The following is an 18,696-nucleotide window of genomic DNA, read 5'->3' on the forward strand; positions in this document are numbered from 1 at the left end:
CTTCCTGGTTTTTTCCCCTTTGTCTCTCATCAGCTGGGGAGAGAGAAGAATTGAGTGCTTTTCTGAAGGCTCAATTTGCTTTCATTTTCAAAGTTGCTGGTTATTCTCACTTGTCCGGAGTGCTCTTATTGGTATCCTCTTCATCTGTAAGATTTAAATAAAAGTGTAAGTTTAAAATGGTTTCTTTATAAAATGGTTGCAGAAGATGTGAAAAAAGTATACAGGTAAAAAGCAAACATGCCACAATGCTGAAATAGCTTCTAATGTTAATTATGATTTATTTGACTCATTGAAGATTACTGAGATACAAGTTCATGAAATAGACTTGTTGACTTGGGTCAATCACATATTCTTTATACTGCAATTATTGAGTAGAATCTCTGTAACTCAGATAAATATTTTATCAAATATGCTATTTCTTTTTCACACTTTAAATGTTATAACTGAAACAATGACAGATGGACATCTCTAAATTTATATGGCAAGGGGAAAAAACCCAAAGATTAAACAAATTATTACAAGGTGCTAAGGAAAGACATTTGAGTTTTCCAGATTTAAAACTGTACTTTCATGCCTGTTGTTTTCTGGCAAAAAGACTGTCCAAAATAAGAGGTTCCTTGAGATTGACAGGCATGAAGAAAGATTTTGATGGCACAGCTCTTTATGGTATGATAAGGTTAAAGCATATGTTGATTTTAATCATCACTTTGTTAGACATGCCTCCCTTTTTGTGTGTCTCCCCAGGAAGTTTTTTTAGAAAAGAAATGGCGAGGCCAGACTCGTGGACTTATGGTCAAATAATATTGTTCAGTTATCATGACCCTATCCTCAAATCTAAAGAGGAGTCGGAATCAGAAGGATGTTTGCCATTGACTTATATATTTACAAGTGAAAGAAAGATTTGAACTAGACAAAAAGGGCTATGGATATGACTTTGAGAAAAATGAATTGAAAATTGAAAATGAATTGTTGAACATATTATTGCTAAGGTTTATAAACTGCTATTGAAATGGAACGCCAGTCCTGGGATCTAACTTTTCTTTTGGATCTTCAGGGCTGCCAAATTTAGTGCTGGGAAATCGGGAGGGGGGATTGTGAGCTGGATGAGATATATAGCCATAACAACGTTCTTTTCTCTGGGACTCAACGACGTTCAGCCTGCACCTGGACAGGCGTCACTGGGGGATGTCACCAGTTGGGACGGTGGTGATTGGATCGTATGATGAACATGTAGGTGCAGGGAATGGAACTGTGACTTTCTTTTGGGTGGGGAAAACCAGAAGCTTTCAGATTCGGATTTTCCCAGATGTGCCAATATGACATTTTCAATAAATTGGAACTTTGAGGAACTGCCTGACTTGGAGTCTTCATTGGTTGAGGTTGTTACCTTGAACCATGACATTAAACTTGAGGAATGAGTATGTAAAGCATTGTATGATTCAGTGGGCAAAGAACTTTGGATGTAATATAATGCTTGGACACTGGAAGAATATAACAGAATTACAGAGTTGGAAGGGACCTTGGAGGTCTTCTAGTCCAACTCCCTGCTCAGGCAGGAAGCTCTATATCAAATGGTTTTATGATGCTGGTATCTAACAGTGAAGAAATTCTCAAGAATGTAGAGAGGCATCTTGAATGTTGGAAATGTAAATAAGTGATTTTATGATTTATGGTGGACATGTGACAAAGAAATATTGTATTAAGATTCACATCTTAATACGGAAGATTCTTAAAGAGAAAATAATTATAAATACCAGAAAGTTTTCTTTTAGTGGATAAAGAACTTGAAAACAAATGAAACGTTGATGTTATATGTGTTGTTGTCATCAAGAATATTTTCATTCCCTGATTGAATGAATGGCTGCAAAACCTGTTGGAGTAAGGAGAGATGGCTAAATTGACTGCTTTGATTAAAGAAAAGAACAGGATTTTGTTTCTACATGGAAACTGCTTTTGGACTTTGTCCGTGAGATAGAAAAAAATGAAAGTTTGATTTTCGGTTTTGTTGAATAGATAGGTTTGTTGTTATAGAAGTGGCTAGTTTATATTTTCATATAAAAGTAAATAGTTGAGGTTTTATGTTATTATCCTACAGCACCAAAAGTGTCAGAAGACAATGCTTTTCTTTTTCCTTTCCCCTTTCTCCTACACTTTCCTCTCTTCCTCTCATTTTTACATTACTTTATTTCTTCTTTGCACTTCTGTATTTTACGTTTTGATGAATTAATAAAATATTTGTATAAAAACAAATTCTTAGCACTTCAGTTATTATGAAATATATCTAGATGTGCTGGGGATGGATTATACAATTGTAGATAGATCCATACAGAGAGAAGTACAAAAACACACACCTACAAATATTACATATGTGGAAAATCCATGTGTTTTCAGCCTGAAACCCAAAATGGTTACAGTGAAAGCTTCTGTGCTAACTTTAGAGATGTGGGGGCTTTAATGGATAAAATGATGGCTAAACACTCTGCAAGATTTGAAGCACCAGTTTTGCATGGAAGTCCTCAGTTCCAAGTAACGGCAGAAAAAACTGTCCACTACCACTCTGGTGACATTCCTATTGAAGCAGTCCTCACTTACTGACTGCATTTGGGACTAGCATCTGTGTCACTAAGCAGCCTGATCAGGAAGCATGATATCACATGACAGGGCCAACTTACATCTGTTCCTGTGCAGTTGTTAGGCAAATCACTGTGGCAATTTCACTTGACTGTGGCTTCTAACTTGCTGCTGGCATCCCCAATGATTTTGCTGGACAGAATCTAGCTGGGAAGGCCACAAATGGGGATCCCGAGTGTGGGATGCTGAAACCATCATAAATGTGCATCGGTTAGCAGAACCCAAATTGTTGCAACGCCTTTTCTTCCACCTTCATAACCACAGGAACTGCTGACTTGTTCAGGTCACTGCACAAGTGGTACAATGAGCACTAATGTGTGGACCAGATGTATATCTGCCTTTACTGTGCCATTGCAACTTTGAAGGCTCAGGAAACAAATAGTAAGTGAAGACTACCTATGCAACTGAACATCCCAAAGGTTCTCAAAACTAATTTTAAAAAAGTGCTGGATTAAACACAGTTGAACCTGATTAATACATGGATGGGGAACCAATAGGAAATCAAATGCTTGTTGGCTAGATATTTGAAATAAAAAAAACCAAAAATCCCAGAAGAGATTTCTGGGGATTTCCGATATTATTCCAAAAAAAACCCCAGCAGGCCGATAACAGAACAACAGAGTTGCAAGCGATCTTGGAGATCTTCTAGATCTAGAGCAATCCCCTGCTCAGTCAGGAGAGTCCATACCATTCTGGATAAGTGTATAACTGGATAACTGGCTGTACAGTTTCTTCTTAAAGGTTCCTGAGGAACCTGACAACTCTGTGGTGCAAAAGATAGAGGAGATAATTAGAGGGTCAGCTATACTGGATCCTTAATCCTTTGAACAGGAAGAAATGAAAGAGCAACCAACATGACTGGGGGCTTGAGGCGAAAACATCTGAAGAACAGTTGTAGGAATTGGGTAGGTCTAGTCTGGTGAAAAGGAGGATTAGAGGTGACATGTTCCAATACTTGAGGTGCTGCCACAAAGAAGAGAAGATTAACTTCTTCTCCAAAGCAACAGAAGGCAAGAGAAGTAATGGATGGAAACCAATGAAGGAGAAAAAAAAAATTCCTGACAGAGACCAGTGGAAGGGCTCGTCTTCCCAACTTCTGGGTGCTTCTCATTGGAGGCTCTGAAGAAGATACTGGACAGCCATTTGTCTGAAATGGTCTAAGTCCTCATGCTCGAGCAGGGGGTTGGACTACATGATCGCCAAGGTCCCCTCCAAATGTGTTTTTCTATGTTCTATTCTCTATTCTAGTTGCTTCTCTGCTTCCACTCTGCGGAGGAAACCCAGCAGCCTTTCCTGCTCCCAGCCTCTCCTCCAACCGGTCCTCCACTCACCCACCAGCTGCCGCTTCGACTCTTGGAAGAGCCCAGAAGCTCCTCGGCCACCTCCTTCCTCCCGTGAGCGATCCGCTGGATCCTGCACTCCTCTCCCCTCCCTTCTAGCAATGCAGTACTTGATGGTTTTAACTCCTTAAAGCTCAACCCCCGATGCCTCCACTTACTGTAGCGACGGCTTTCTAGACGCCGACGCTGCCCATCTGACCGCCATCTCCCGATAGGAGGGGGTAAGACAGGCGCCTCCCGTCTCTACCTAGGAAGGCGTTTGCAAGACGTTTCCACCGATTCCATGCCATCCAGTCATTTTCCACTATTCCGGACATTATTCTGGATGAATAATTCATGAAGTTCTTACAGAATAAGTGTTGGAAGGGACCAATTCTCCAAGCAGGGGAGCCTCTGCTATTCCGGACAAATGGCTCTGCAGTCTCCCCTTAAAAACCTCCAGTGATGGAGCAGCCACAACTTCTGGAGGCAAAACATTCCACTGATCAATACTTCTCAGTGGCAGGAAGTTTCTCCTTAATTCTCGGTTGGGTCTCTTTCTGATATGTCTCCCTCTGTCCCTTCTTGTCCTACTCTCAGGAGCTTTGAAGAATAGACTCCCCCCCTCCTTTAAGGTTAAGTTTTAAACTTAAGATTGCAGAAAATATGACTTCTGTAGCAGAATCATCAGTGCTTGGAATATTTTACCTGACTCTGTGGTCTCTTCCCATAATCCCAAAAGCTTTAACCAAAAACTTTCTATTATTGACCTCACCCCATTCCTAAGAGGACCATTTCTTCATATATATATACATATACATATACATGTATATATATACATATACATGTATATATATATGCTTACGCCTCCTAATGTTTACTCATATATATGTTTATACACTATATAATCTTTTTTGTATGATACTTATATATATTGTTGTGACAAAATAAATAAAATAAAAATAAATACAATTTCTGTGTCAGCCCAGTTCAATTGTGGTTGTATGTCAAGGATTACTTGTAGTGTCTTTTGATCTACATTCTTGCACAGCCTCAAGAATTGCTCTGAGCAACCTTCCCAATTTCCAGAGGTAGATTTCTGCCTTGATTATTCTGAGGCAGGCACCTTGTGCAAAATCCATGGAGGGCGCTACTTTGTAAAAAGCTGATCTAGAGATTCCTGATCTTTTTGTAGCGTGACTCTCAGTGGAGATCAGAACTGCTTTACATCCAGGTCTCCAGCGATGGGATTAAAATTTACATTCTCAACCACCCAAATTCTAAGAACAGGAGTTTGTAGAGATTCTCAGTCATACAGGTCATGGTTGTCCCAAAGGTGCTTTTTCAGGAGGTAACTGGACCTTTTTGTTCATTTGTTTTTTTCTTTTGAAGATGTTTTGCTTCCCTTCCAAGAAGCTTCTTCAGCTCTGACAGGATAGAGGAGGGATGGTATCCTGTCAGAGCTGAAGAAGCTTCTTGGATGAGAAGCAAAACATCTTCAAAAGAAAAAAACAAATGAACAAAAAGGTCCAGTTACCTCCTGAAATAGCACCTTTGACAATATAGTCTAACAAAATGGCTACTTTAGGGGTAGTAAAATTACAAGGGAAACCTTAGTTGTCCAGTTTAAAAATGTCCAGACTGGCAACGCTGGAGAAGACCATCCCTGAATCTGAGAAGAATGCCACTCAAAACCGATCCAGTTTAGCCATTCTAATTTTTTATCTCTGGATAAAGAAATGTCATTCTTTTATAGAATTTACGACTGAGGTAAATAGCAATGCAACAAATTAAGAGACAGATGCATATAAAAAATTAAACTTATAATGAGGAGGGAAATGAAGCTGAAGAAGACAGATTGGTTATAGAGGTGCAGAATGCAAAAGACAGAGATTACAGGTAGATTTAACAGTTGTAGCATGTTAGAAACCCACTATATGTCTGGAGATCTCACCACTGAAGAATTGAGAAAAGGGCTTTGGGTTACAATTTTATTAATTTTATTATTAAACATATTCACTGCACATCTGGCAGTTTGAGGCCATTCTGAGTGCCTTGCCCTAACATTCATAGCAACATTGATGCTACCCAATTTTTTTCTTGTCAAAAGCTATTGATAGTTCTTATATTACACAATGCACTATTAGAAATGAAAGATTTTCCTCCATTCAATTTTTTCCTCACCCACCAGCTGCCGCTTCGACTCTTGGAAGAGCCCAGAAGCTCCTCGGCCACCTCCTTCCTCCCGTGAGCGATCCGCTGGATCCTGCACTCCTCTCCCCTCCCTTCTAGCAATGCAGTACTTGATGGTTTTAACTCCTTATAGCTCAACCCCAGATGCCTCCACTTACTGTAGCACGGCTTTCTAGGCGCCGACGCTGCCCATCTGACCGCCATCTCCCGATAGGAGGGGGTAAGACAGGCGCCTCCCGTCTCTACCTAGGAAGGCGTTTGCAAGACGTTTCCACCGATTCCATGCCATCCAGTCATTTTCCACTATTCCGGACATTATTCTGGCTGAATAATTCATGAAGTTCTTACAGAATAAGTGTTGGAAGGGACCAATTCTCCAAGCAGGGGAGCCTCTGCTATTCCGGACAAATGGCTCTGCAGTCTCCCCTTAAAAACCTCCAGTGATGGAGCAGCCACAACTTCTGAGGCAAAACATTCCACTGATCAATCTTCTCAGTGGCAGGAAGTTTCTCCTTAATTCTCGGTTGGGTCTCTTTCTGATATGTCTCCTCTGTCCTTCTTGTCCTACTCTCAGGAGCTTTGAAGAATAGACTCCCCCCCTCCTTTAAGTTTAAGTTTTAAACTTAAGATTGCAGAAAATATGACTTCTGTAACAGAATCATCAGTGCTTGGAATATTTTACCTGACTCTGTGGTCTCTTCCCATAATCCCAAAAGCTTTAACCAAAAACTTTCTATTATTGACCTCACCCCATTCCTAAGAGGACCATTTCTTCATATATATATACATATACATATACATGTATATATATACATATACATGTATATATATACATATACATATACATGTATATATATACATATACATGTATATATATATATATACATATACATGTATATATATATATATACATATACATGTATATATATATATACATATACATGTATATATATACATATACATGTATATATATATATATATATATACATATACATGTATATATATATATATGTTTATACAATATATAATCTTTTTTGTATGATACTTATATATATTGTTGTGACAAAATAAATAAAATAAAAATAAATACAATTTCTGTGTCAGCCCAGTTCAATTGTGGTTGTATGTCAAGGATTACTTGTAGTGTCTTTTGATCTACATTCTTGCACAGCCTCAAGAATTGCTCTGAGCAACCTTCCCAATTTCCAGAGGTAGATTTCTGCCTTGATTATTCTGAGGCAGGCACCTTGTGCAAAATCCATGGAGGGCGCTACTTTGTAAAAAGCTGATCTAGAGATTCCTGATCTTTTTGTAGCGTGACTCTCAGTGGAGATCAGAACTGCTTTACATCCAGGTCTCCAGCGATGGGATTAAAATTTACATTCTCAACCACCCAAATTCTAAGAACAGGAGTTTGTAGAGATTCTCAGTCATACAGGTCATGGTTGTCCCAAAGGTGCTTTTTCAGAAGGCAATTGGACTTTCTTCTTTGTTTTCTTTTGAAGATGTTTTGCTTCCCTTCCAAGAAGCTTCTTCAGCTCTGACAGGATAGAGGAAGGATGGTATCCTGTCAGAGCTGAAGAAGCTTCTTGGATGAGAAGCAAAACATCTTCAAAAGAAAAAAACAAATGAACAAAAAGGTCCAGTTACCTCCTGAAAAAGCACCTTTGGGACAAGCATGACAAATCCACTGGCACAACCAATGGCTACTTTAGGGGTAGTAAAATTACAAGGGAAACCTTAGTTGTCCAGTTTAAAAATGTCCAGACTGGCAACGCTGGAGAAGACCATCCCTGAATCTGAGAAGAATGCCACTCAAAACCGATCCAGTTTAGCCATTCTAATTTTTTATCTCTGGATAAAGAAATGTCATTCTTTTATAGAATTTACAACTGAGGTAAATAGCAATGCAACAAATTAAGAGACAGATGCATATAAAAAATTAAATTTAATTGAAGGTGAAGAAGACAGATTGGTTATAGAGGTGCAGAATGCAAAAGACAGTTTACAGGTAGATTTAACAGTTGTAGCATGTTAGAAACCCACTGTATGTGTGGAGATCTCACCACTGAAGAAGAATTGAGAAAACGGCTTTGTGTTACAATTTTATTAATTTTATTATTAAACATATTCACTGCACATTTGGCAGTTTGAGGCCATTCTGAGTGCCTTGCCCTAACATTCATAGCAACATTGATGCTACCCAATTTTTTTCTTGTCAAAAGCTATTGATAGTTCTTATATTACACAATGCACTATTAGAAATGAAAGATTTTCCTCCATTCAATTTTTTCCTCACACCACCACCACCAAGTGGATACAATAGATATGTCAGAGTGCTGCTTTCACCCGGCAGCCATCAAAGAGGAACAAGCAGGCACCTCCAAGAAAACGAGATCACAGCAGGAGTTGCTAATAAAACTTTTAGATCCTATCATCAAAGCCAGGATCCTTTTTCTCCTCAACTTGATATTCCTACAGCTCTTTTCCATTAGATTCATCTGCAAGGCCTTTTCATTTGAAATTTTAACATTGCTATTTTCATTGGGCCTTGTGCCTATCCCTACACGCCCCTCACCCATCGCACACTTACTTTTTGGAGACCTCCTGGAGGCAGCCATCATTTTCAGTGCACCCACAATCCCTTAATGCAGTTTCCACAGTGTTAAGGAAACTGAGCAGTTTCTTCCTCTCCCACGTGACAATGACTCAGAAGCAGCCGCCATTTTGGCCCTGAGGCAGATGTAACAAAATGGCAGCTGCTTCCACAAGTCCATCACATGGCCCAGGGTTGAATCTTAGGCACACTGAAAATAACGGCTGCTTCCAGGACACAGCCAGGTGGCCCTGGGATGCGTGTCCTGGGCTTCTTCACCAACTTGAGGTTCAGAGATCTTCAAACATTATGGAGGAGGGGGCTGTGAGGCCTGATGAGATGGGAGTCAGGCCTAAGACCTGCGGTGCCACAGTGGGAGAGGAAAAAACCCTTTGGGGACCCTGTGGAGAGGGAAAGGCTTCATAACCAAAAAAAGAAAAAAAAGAATCCCAGATAGTATACCTTTATCAAATTAATATTTTCCATTTTTTCTCTCCAATCACAGTCTACTTCTGAGATATCTTTCAGTAAAATGAATCAGAGCAGAACTTAAACAGTCAATTTCTCACCTACACTTCCAATGACAGATCAAAAATGAAATTTAAGTGTTCTCTAAACAAATCAACTTTTGCCTAATGTGGATTTCCTTGACTTTTACTCCTGTATGTAAACCTACATTACTTATAGGTCATTTGTATGGTTAAAACGGTGACATTGCACACAATGCAGACATTCAAAGGGTTTCTCTCATGTGTGAGTCCTCTTGTGTATCAACAGGTTGGAAATCCGACTGAAACTTTTCCCACAATCTGGACGCTCGTGCGGTTTGTTTCCTGTGTGAGTCTTATGGTGTTTCACCAGGTCAGAATAGTAAGTGAAACTTTTCCCACACTCTGGACACTCATGTGGTTTCACTCCTGGATAAATCCTCTGGTGTATCAGTAGATAAGAATTCCGACCGAAAGTTTTCTACAATCTGGACATTCAATTTTCCTCACATCGCCACCACCAAGTGGATACAATAGATATCTCAGAGTGCTGCTATCACCCAGCAGCCATCAAAGAGGAACAAGCAGGCACCTCCAAGAAAATGAGATCACAGCAGGAGTTGCTAATAAAACTTTTAGATCCTATCATCAAACCCAGGATCCCTTTTCTCCTCAACTCAATATTCCTACAGCTCTTCTCCATCAGATTCATCTGCAAGGCCTTTTCATCTGAAATTCTACATTGCTTTTTTCATTGGGCCTTGTGCCTATCTCTACACACCCCTCATCCATCAAACACTTACTTTTTGGAGACCTCCTGGAGGTAGCCATCATTTTCAGTGCACCCACAATCCCTTAATGCAGTTTCCAGAGTGTTAAGGAAACTGAGCAGTTTCTCCCTCTCCCCACGTGACAATGACTCAGAAGCAGCCGCCATTTTGGCCCTGAGGCAGATGTAACAAAATGGCAGCTACTTCCACAGGTCCATCACATGGCCCAGGGTTGAATCTTAGGCACACTGAAAATAACGGCTGCTTCCAGGACATAGCCCTGGGATGCGTGTCTTGGGCTTCTTCACCAACTCGAGGTTCAGAGACCTTCAAAGGTTATGGAGGAGGAGGCTGTGAGGCCTGATGAGATGGGAGTCAGGCCTAATGTCTGCGGTGCCACAGTGGGAGAGGAAAAAAGCCTTTGGGGACTCTGTGGAGAGGGAAAGGCTTCATAACCAAAAAAAGAAAAAAAAGAATCCCAGATAGTATACCTTTATCAAATTAATATTTTCCATTTTTTCTCTCCAATCACAGTCTACTTCTGAGATATCTTTCAGTAAAATGAATCAGAGCAGAACTTAAACAGTCAATTTCTCACCTACACTTCCAATGACAGATCAAAAATGAAATTTAAGTGTTCTCTAAACAAATCAACTTTTGCCTAATGTGGATTTCCTTGACTTTTACTCCTGTATGTAAACCTACATTACTTATAGGTCATTTGTATGGTTAAAACGGTGACTTTGCACACAATGCAGACATTCAAAGGGTTTCTCTCATGTGTGAGTCCTCTTGTGTATCAACAGGTTGGAAATCCGACTGAAACTTTTCCCACAATCTGGACGCTCGTGCGGTTTGTTTCCTGTGTGAGTCCTATGGTGTTTCACCAGGTCAGAATAGTAAGTGAAACTTTTCCCACACTCTGGACACTCATGTGGTTTCACTCCTGGATAAATCCTCTGGTGTATCAGTAGATAAGAATTCTGACCGAAAGTTTTCTACAATCTGGACATTCATATCGTTTCTCTTGTGTGAGTCCTCTGGTGTACCACCAAGTTGGACTTATGACAGAAACTTTTCCCACAATCAGGACATTCAAAGGGTTTCTCTCCTGTGTGAGTCCTCTGATGTTTAACAAAATTGGAATTCTCACTGAAATTTTTTCCACAATCAGGACATTCAAAGGGTTTCTCCCCTGTGTGAGTCCTCTGGTGTATCACCAGGCTTGAATTCTGACTGAAACGTTTCCCACAATCAGGACATTCAAAGGGTTTCTCTCCTGTGTGAGTCCTCTGGTGTTTCACTAGGCTTGAATTCTGACTGAAACGTTTCCCACAATCTGGACATTCAAAACGTTTCTCTCCTGTGTGAGTCCTCTGGTGTTCCAACAGGTGGGAATTCTGATTGAAACCTTTCCCACAAACAGGACATTCAAAGGGTTTCTCTCCTGTGTGAGTCCTCTGGTGTATCACCAGGCTGCAGAACCAACTGAAACTTTTTCCGCAATCAGGACATTCAAAGGGTTTCTCCCCTGTGTGAGTCCTCTGGTGTTTCACCAAATTGGAATTCAAACTGAAATGTTTGCCACAATCACCACATTCAAAGGGTTTCTCTCCTGTGTGAGTCCTTTGGTGTTCCAACAGGTGGGAATTTTGGTTGAAACATTTCCCACAAACAGGACATTCAAACGGTTTCTCTTCTGTGTGAGTCCTCTGGTGTATCACCAGGCTGGAGTTCCAACTGAAACTTTTCCCACAATCAGAACATTCAAAGGGTTTTTCTCCTGTGTGAGTCCTCTGATGGTTCATCAGGTCATAATTCTGACTGAAACTTTTCCCACAATCAGGACATTCAAAGGGTTTCTCTCCTGTGTGAGTCCTCTGGTGTTTAACCAAGTTAGAATTCCAACTGAAATGTTTCCCACAATCAGAACATTCAAAGGGTTTCTCTCCTGTGTGAGTCCTCTGATGAATCACCAGGCTTGAATTCTGACTGAAACCTTTCCCACAGTCAGGACATTCAAAGGGTTTCTCTCCTGTGTGAGTCCTCTGATGTTTAACCAAATGGGAATTCAAACTGAAATGTTTGCCACAATCAGAACATCCAAAGGGTTTCTCTCCTGTGTGAGTCCTTTGGTGTTTAAGCAAATTGGAATTCCAACTGAAACGTTTCCCACAATCAGAACATTCAAAGGGTTTCTCTCCTGTGTGAGTCCTCTGATGAATCACCAGGCTTGAATTCTGACTGAAACCTTTCCCACAATCAGGACATTCAAAGGGTTTTTCTCCTGTGTGAGTCCTCTGGTGTATCACCAAGTGGGAATTTGCAGTGAAACTTTTCCCACAATCAGGACAGTGATACGATTTCTTTCCTGTGTGCATCCTCTAGTGTACCAGCAGGTTGGAATTCTGATTGAAAAGTTTTCCCACAACCAGCACATTCAAAGGGTTTATCCCTCCTGTGAGTCCTCTGATGTATCACCAGGTTGCCATGGTTGCAAAAGCATTTACTTCATTGGGAGCAGCTATAGGGCTTCTCTCCTGTGTGAGTCCTTTCATGAAACACAAGGGAATTGGTTTTACTAGATTGTTTCCCACATTTGCTTTCCTCCAGTGTGGATCCTGTTATGTATAATCTGTGATTTGTCTTTTCCTCCTCACAGGGCAAGGCCTGAATTACTGTCTAGAGATCTGCATTACTGTCTACCTTTTGTAAATATCCAATTGTCTTTTTCCTCTTCACGCACCTCTAGATATTTCTCTCTATTTCTGAATGGAAAAATAATCTCTTTTGACCTTTTCATGTAATCTATTGTTCAATTCTGCATACTTTACTTTTTTCCAGTTTGAAATCGCTTCTTGATTGTCTCTCCTTTGTCTCTCACCAGCTGGGGAGAGAGAAGAATTGAGTGATTTTCTGAAGGCTCAATTTGCTTTCATTTTCAAAGTTGCTGGTTATTCTCAGTTGTCTGAAGTGCTCTTATTGGTATCCTCTTCATCTGTAAGATTTAAATAAAAGTGTACGTTTAAAATGGTTTCTTTATAAAATGGTTGCAGATGTAAAAAAAGTATACATTACAAGTAAAAAGCAAACATGCCACAATGCTGAAATAGCTTCTAATGTTAATTATAATTCATTTCACATATTGAAGTTTACTGAGATCCAAGTTCAAATATACAATCATTCATTCATTCATTCATTCATTCATTCATATTTTTATACCGCCCTTCTCCGAAGACTCAGGGCGGTGTACAGCCAATAAAACGACAGAAATCCTAAACAAATTAAAATACTATAACAAGTTTAAAAATCTGATTCAACCGCTGTATACTTAAAATATTAGCTAAAATTTTATCAAAAACTAAAACCCTATTAAAACCCTATTAAAACCCACTAAAACCCCCCATACTAAAATCCATCAGGCCAGCCCCACTTGGTGAAAAAAGAAAGTCTTGAGCTCGCGTTTAAAGGTCCGGAGATCAGGGAGGAGACGGAGTCCCACCGGCAGCTCATTCCATAGAGCCGGGGCCCCCACAGAGAACGCTCTTCCCCTGGGGGCCGCCAGCCATTAACTAGCCGACGGCACCCTAAGAAGGCCCTCCCTGTGAGCACGCACTGGACGTACCGGACAATGGGAGGTAACTGTCGGCAGCAGGCGGTCCCGTAAATATCCCGGTCCAATGCCATGGAGCGCTTTAAAGGTGATAACCAACATCTTGAAGCGCACCCGGAAGACCACCGGCAACCAATGCAGCCTGCGCAGGAGAGGTGTTACATGGGAGCTACGGGGGGCTCCCTCAATCCCCCGCGCAGCCGCATTCTGTACCAGTTGGAGCCTCCGGGTGCTCCTCAAGGGGAGCCCCATGTAAAGAGCATTGTAGTAATCCAGACGGGAAGTGACGAGGGCATGAGTGACCGTGCATAATGAGTCCCGGTTCAGGAAAGGGCGCAATTGGCGAATCAGGCAAACCTGATGAAAATATACAATCATGAAATATACTTGTTGACTTGAGTCAATCACAAATTCTTCATACTGCAATTATTGGGTAGAATCTTTGTAATTGAGATAAACCTTTTATCAAACATGTTATTTCTCTTTCACACTTTAAATGTTATAACTGAAACTCAATTTAAACTATGGCAGGTGGACATCTCTAAGGTAATATGGCAAAGGGAAAAAACCAAAAATAAAATATAAATTATTGCAAGATGCTATGGAAAATGGTGTGAGTTGACAAGATTTGAAATTGTACTTTGATGCTTGTTGTTTTCTGGCAAAAAGAGTGAGTGACTCTCTAAAATAAGAGGTTCCTTGAGTTTGACAGGCATGAATGAAGATTTTGATGGCACAGCTCTTTATGGTATGATAAAAAGTGAAGATAAAAGTTCCCCTTGCACATATGTGCTTATTGTTCCCAACTCTAGCGGGTAGTGCTTGTCTCCATTTCAGAGTTGAAGAGTTTGTCTCCGTGGTCATGTGGCCAGCATGACTAAATGGCAAAAGTGCACGGAACGCTGTTACCTTCCCACCAAAAGTGGTCTCTATTTTTCTACAACCATTTTTTACGTGCTTTCGAACTTCTAGGTTGGCAGAAGCTGGCACAAGTAACAGGAGCTCACGTTAGTCGACACTAGGGATTTGAACTACTGAACTGCCAAACTTTCTTTTTTTTTTAATTGAAAAAGTTTTAAAAAACAAAAATATTTTCCCCCTTTTCCCCCCCTCAAAACCCCCTTCCCCCCTCCCATCACCCCCCCCTCCCCGGCTTCCCGGGTCAATCACAAGGTATTGCTATACATAAACCAAACATAGAGTAAAATTTTCCCTTCTAATCCCAATTAGCCTCATCCGAGTCTTTTCATTTCCTAACCTCCCCCATTACATTCTAAAATAATACATCCTAATTATTCAAAGGCAATCTGATATCTCTTAATCTGATATCTAGTTTGTAAATAATCAATCTATTTTTTCCATTCAATTAAATATCTTTCCTGCATATTGTCCTTCAAAAAGGCTGAGATTTTTGTCATCTCAGCCAGGTTAGTAACTTTCAATATCCATTCTTCTATTGTAGGTAATTCTTTTTTCTTCCAATATTGTCCAATCAGCAGCCTTGCTGCTGTTATTAAGTTCAAGATCAATTTAGTCTCAGTCACTGTACAATCCATTATAATTCCCAAAAGGAAAAATTGCGGCAGGAACTTTATCTTCTTCTTCAAGACATTTTGAATAATCCACCAAATTCTTATCCAAAAGGCTTTAATTTTCTTGCAGGTCCACCAAATATGAAAATATGTAGCATCATCACACTCACATCTCCAACATTTCGCTTGGATATCAGGATACATACATGATAATTTTTGGGGATCTAAAAGTGGATAGGGCTTTTAAGACTCGTGTTGAGAAGTGCTCTTTTGCGTGTCTGGGGAAAAAATATTCCTACAAACTAGACTATAAGATTCCTATATGGGCAAGCCCCAGACATGCAATAGAGAATATAAATATAGAACAGAAACAGGAAATGATTACTTATAAAGAACTTTTGTATGCTGAAAGAGGTAGCTTGCAATTAAAATCTTTACAGGTATTAAATGAAGAGAGGAAATATACTTGGTTTCAATATGGGCAACTAAGTGCTAGATGGGAAGAAGATCAAAAAATTGGTATAATGCAAAGGGAGGAAAATTTAATAAAGCAAATTAGAAATCAGACCCAGGAGCATATAAAGAGATTGTACAATGTGTTGCTTGAAATAGACTCGGAAAAGGATTTGGTAAAGGACTGAATGATAAAATGGGCACAGAATATTCAGGAACCAATAATGTTGGCAACATGAGAGAAAATCTGGGTTAGAAATGTTAAGTTTACACAAGCACAGAATCTAAGGGAAAATTTTTATAAGATGTTTTATAGATGCCAAACTTTCAATTAACAAGCTCAGTGTCTTAGCCACTGAGCCATCACGTCCCTCTTATGGTGTGATAAGATTAAAACAAATGTTGATTTTAATCATCACTTTGTTAGACATGCATTCCTTTTTGGTGTCTCCCCGGGAAGTTTTTTTAGAAGAGAAATGGTGGCGAGGCCAGACTGGTGGACTTATGGTCACATAATATCTTTCAGTTATCGTGACCCTATCCTCAAATAGGAGGAGGAGGAGGAGGAGGAGGAGGAATCAGAAGGATGTTTGCCATTGACTTATATATTTACAAGTGAAAGAAAGATTTGAACTAGACAAAAAGGGCTATGGATACGATTTTGAGAAAAATGAATTGGAAATTGGAAATGAATTGTTGAACATATTACTGCTAAGGTTTATAAACTGCTATTAAAATTGAACATCAATCCTGGGATCTAACTTTTCTTTTGGATCTTCAGGGCTGCCAAATTTAGTGCTGGGAAATCGGGAGGGGGGATTGTGAGATGTATGAGATATATAGCCATAACAACATTCTTTTCTCTGGGAGTCAAGGACGTTCATCCTGCACCTAGAGAGGCGTGACTGGGGGATGTCACCAGTTGAGAGGCTGGAGTGATTGGATCATGTGATGGCATGTGGCTGCACGGAATGGAACTGTGGTTTTCTTTTGGGTGGGGAAAACCGGAAGCTTTCAAATTTAGGTTTTCCCAGATGTGCCAATATGACATATTCAATAAATTGGAACTTTGAAGAATTGCCTGCCTTGGAGTCTTCATTGGTTGAGGTTGTTACTTGGAACTCTGACATTAAACTTGCAAAATGAGTATGTAAAGCATTGTATGAATCAGTGGGTAAAGAACTTTGGATTTAACATAATGCTTGAACACTGGAAGAATGTAACAGAATTACAGAGTTGGAAGGGACCTTGGAAGTCTTCAAGTCCAATCCCCTGCTCAGGCGGGAAGCTCTATACCAAATGGTTTTATGACATTGGTGTCTAACATTGAAGAAATTCTCAAGAATGTATAAAGGCACCTTGAATGCTGGAAATGTAAATAAGTGATTTTACGATTTATGGTGGACATGTGACAAAGAAATATTGTATTAAGATTCACATCTTAATACAGAAGATTCTTAAAGAGAAAATAATGATAAAACCAGAAAGTTTTCTTTTAGTGGATAAAGAACTTGGGGAAAAAATGAAACTAGTTCATATTTTTATATAAAAGTAAATAATTGAGGGTTTATATTATTATTCTACAGCACCAAAAATGTCAGAAAAAAATGCTTTTCTTTTTCCTTTCCCCTACCCATTTCACTCTTTCTCTTTTCCTCCCATTTTCCATTATTTTTACTACTTCTTTGCATGTCTGTATTTTAGCTTTTAATGAATTAATAAAATATTTGTGTAAAAAATTCTTAGCACTGTAAAAGGTTATTATGATATATATCTAGAGCTGTGGAGATGGATTATACAATTGGAGATAGATGCAAACTGAGAGAAATACAAAAACACACACCTACAAATATGTACATATGTGGAAAATCCATGTGTTTTCAGCCTGAAAGCTGTCCGTAAACCCAAGATGATTACAGTCAAACCTGTGCTAATTTTAGAGATGTGGGGGCTTTAACAGATAAAATGATGTCTAAAAACTATGCAAGATTTGAAGCACCAGTTTTGCCATGGAAGTCCTCAGTTCCAAGTAAGGACAGAAAATACTGTCCACAACCACTCTGGTGACATTCCTATTGAAGCAGTCCTCACTTACTGACTGCATTTGGGACTGGCATCTGAGTCACTAAGCAGCCTGATCAGGAAGCATGAAATCACATGGCAGCGCTAATTTAAATCTTTAAATCCTAAAGCGACCAGTCGAAGGGCTTGTCTTCCCAACTTATGGGTGCTCCTCACTGGAGGCTCCGAAGAAGATACTGGACAGCCATTTGTCTGAAATGGTCTAAGTCCTCATGCTTTGAGCAGGGGGTTGGACTACGTGATCTCCAAGGTCCCCTCCGACTGTGTTTTTCTTTATTTTATTCTCTATTCTAGTTGCTTCTCTGCTTCGACGCTGCGGAGGAAACCCAGCAGCCTTTCCTGCTCCCAGCCTCTCCTCCAACCGGTCCTCCACTCACCCACCAGCTGCCGCTTCGACTCTTGGAAGAGCCCAGAAGCTCCTCGGCCACCTCCTTCCTCCCGTGAGCGATCCAGTGGATCCTGCACTCCTCTCCCCTCCCTTCTAGCAATGCAGTACTTGATGGTTTTAACTCCTTAAAGCTCAACCCCCGATGCCTCCACTTACTGTAGCCACGGCTTTCTAGGCGCCGACGCTGCCCATCTGACCGCCATCTCCCGATAGGAGGGGGTAAGACAGGCGCCTCCCGTCTCTACCTAGGAAGGCGTTTGCAAGACGTTTCCACCGATTCCATGCCATCCAGTCATTTTCCACTATTCCGGACATTATTCTGGCTGAATAATTCATGAAGTTCTTACAGAATAAGTGTTGGAAGGGACCAATTCTCCAAGCAGGGGAGCCTCTGCTATTCCGGACAAATGGCTCTGCAGTCTCCCCTTAAAAACCTCCAGTGATGGAGCAGCCACAACTTCTGGAGGCAAAACATTCCACTGATCAATTCTTCTCACTGGCAGGAAGTTTCTCCTTAATTCTCGGTTGGGTCTCTTTCTGATATGTCTCCCTCTGTCCCTTCTTGTCCTACTCTCAGGAGCTTTGAAGAATAGACTCCCCCCCTTTCTGTGTCAGCCCAGCTCAATTGTGG

At 40.3% G+C, this 18,696-nt stretch overlaps 2 protein-coding genes across 13 annotated transcripts in view; both read right to left on the reverse strand.

Annotated features, from left to right (window-relative positions):
• The window catches only part of LOC131193100 (zinc finger protein 850-like), an 87,263-nt gene that overhangs the window by 44,626 nt on the left and 23,941 nt on the right, over positions 1 to 18,696 (reverse strand). The gene's annotated exons all lie outside the window — the stretch shown is intronic.
• LOC131193124 (zinc finger protein 252-like) overlaps positions 9,734 to 18,696 on the reverse strand; it is a 32,953-nt gene continuing 23,990 nt past the window's right edge. For 3 of the 11 annotated variants that reach the window (XM_058172989.1, XM_058172992.1, XM_058172996.1), the window contains exon 2: positions 9,734 to 12,995. In XM_058172989.1, coding sequence (XP_058028972.1) covers positions 11,011 to 12,378 — 1,368 coding nt within the window. In that variant the 5' untranslated portion in view covers positions 12,379 to 12,995 and the 3' untranslated portion in view covers positions 9,734 to 11,010. The other 8 variants (XM_058172990.1, XM_058172994.1, XM_058172993.1 and 5 more) reach the window with 8 other exon arrangements.

This window comes from Ahaetulla prasina, chromosome 2 (assembly GCF_028640845.1).
Source record: "Ahaetulla prasina isolate Xishuangbanna chromosome 2, ASM2864084v1, whole genome shotgun sequence".
Classification (NCBI taxonomy): Eukaryota; Metazoa; Chordata; class Lepidosauria; order Squamata; family Colubridae; genus Ahaetulla; species Ahaetulla prasina.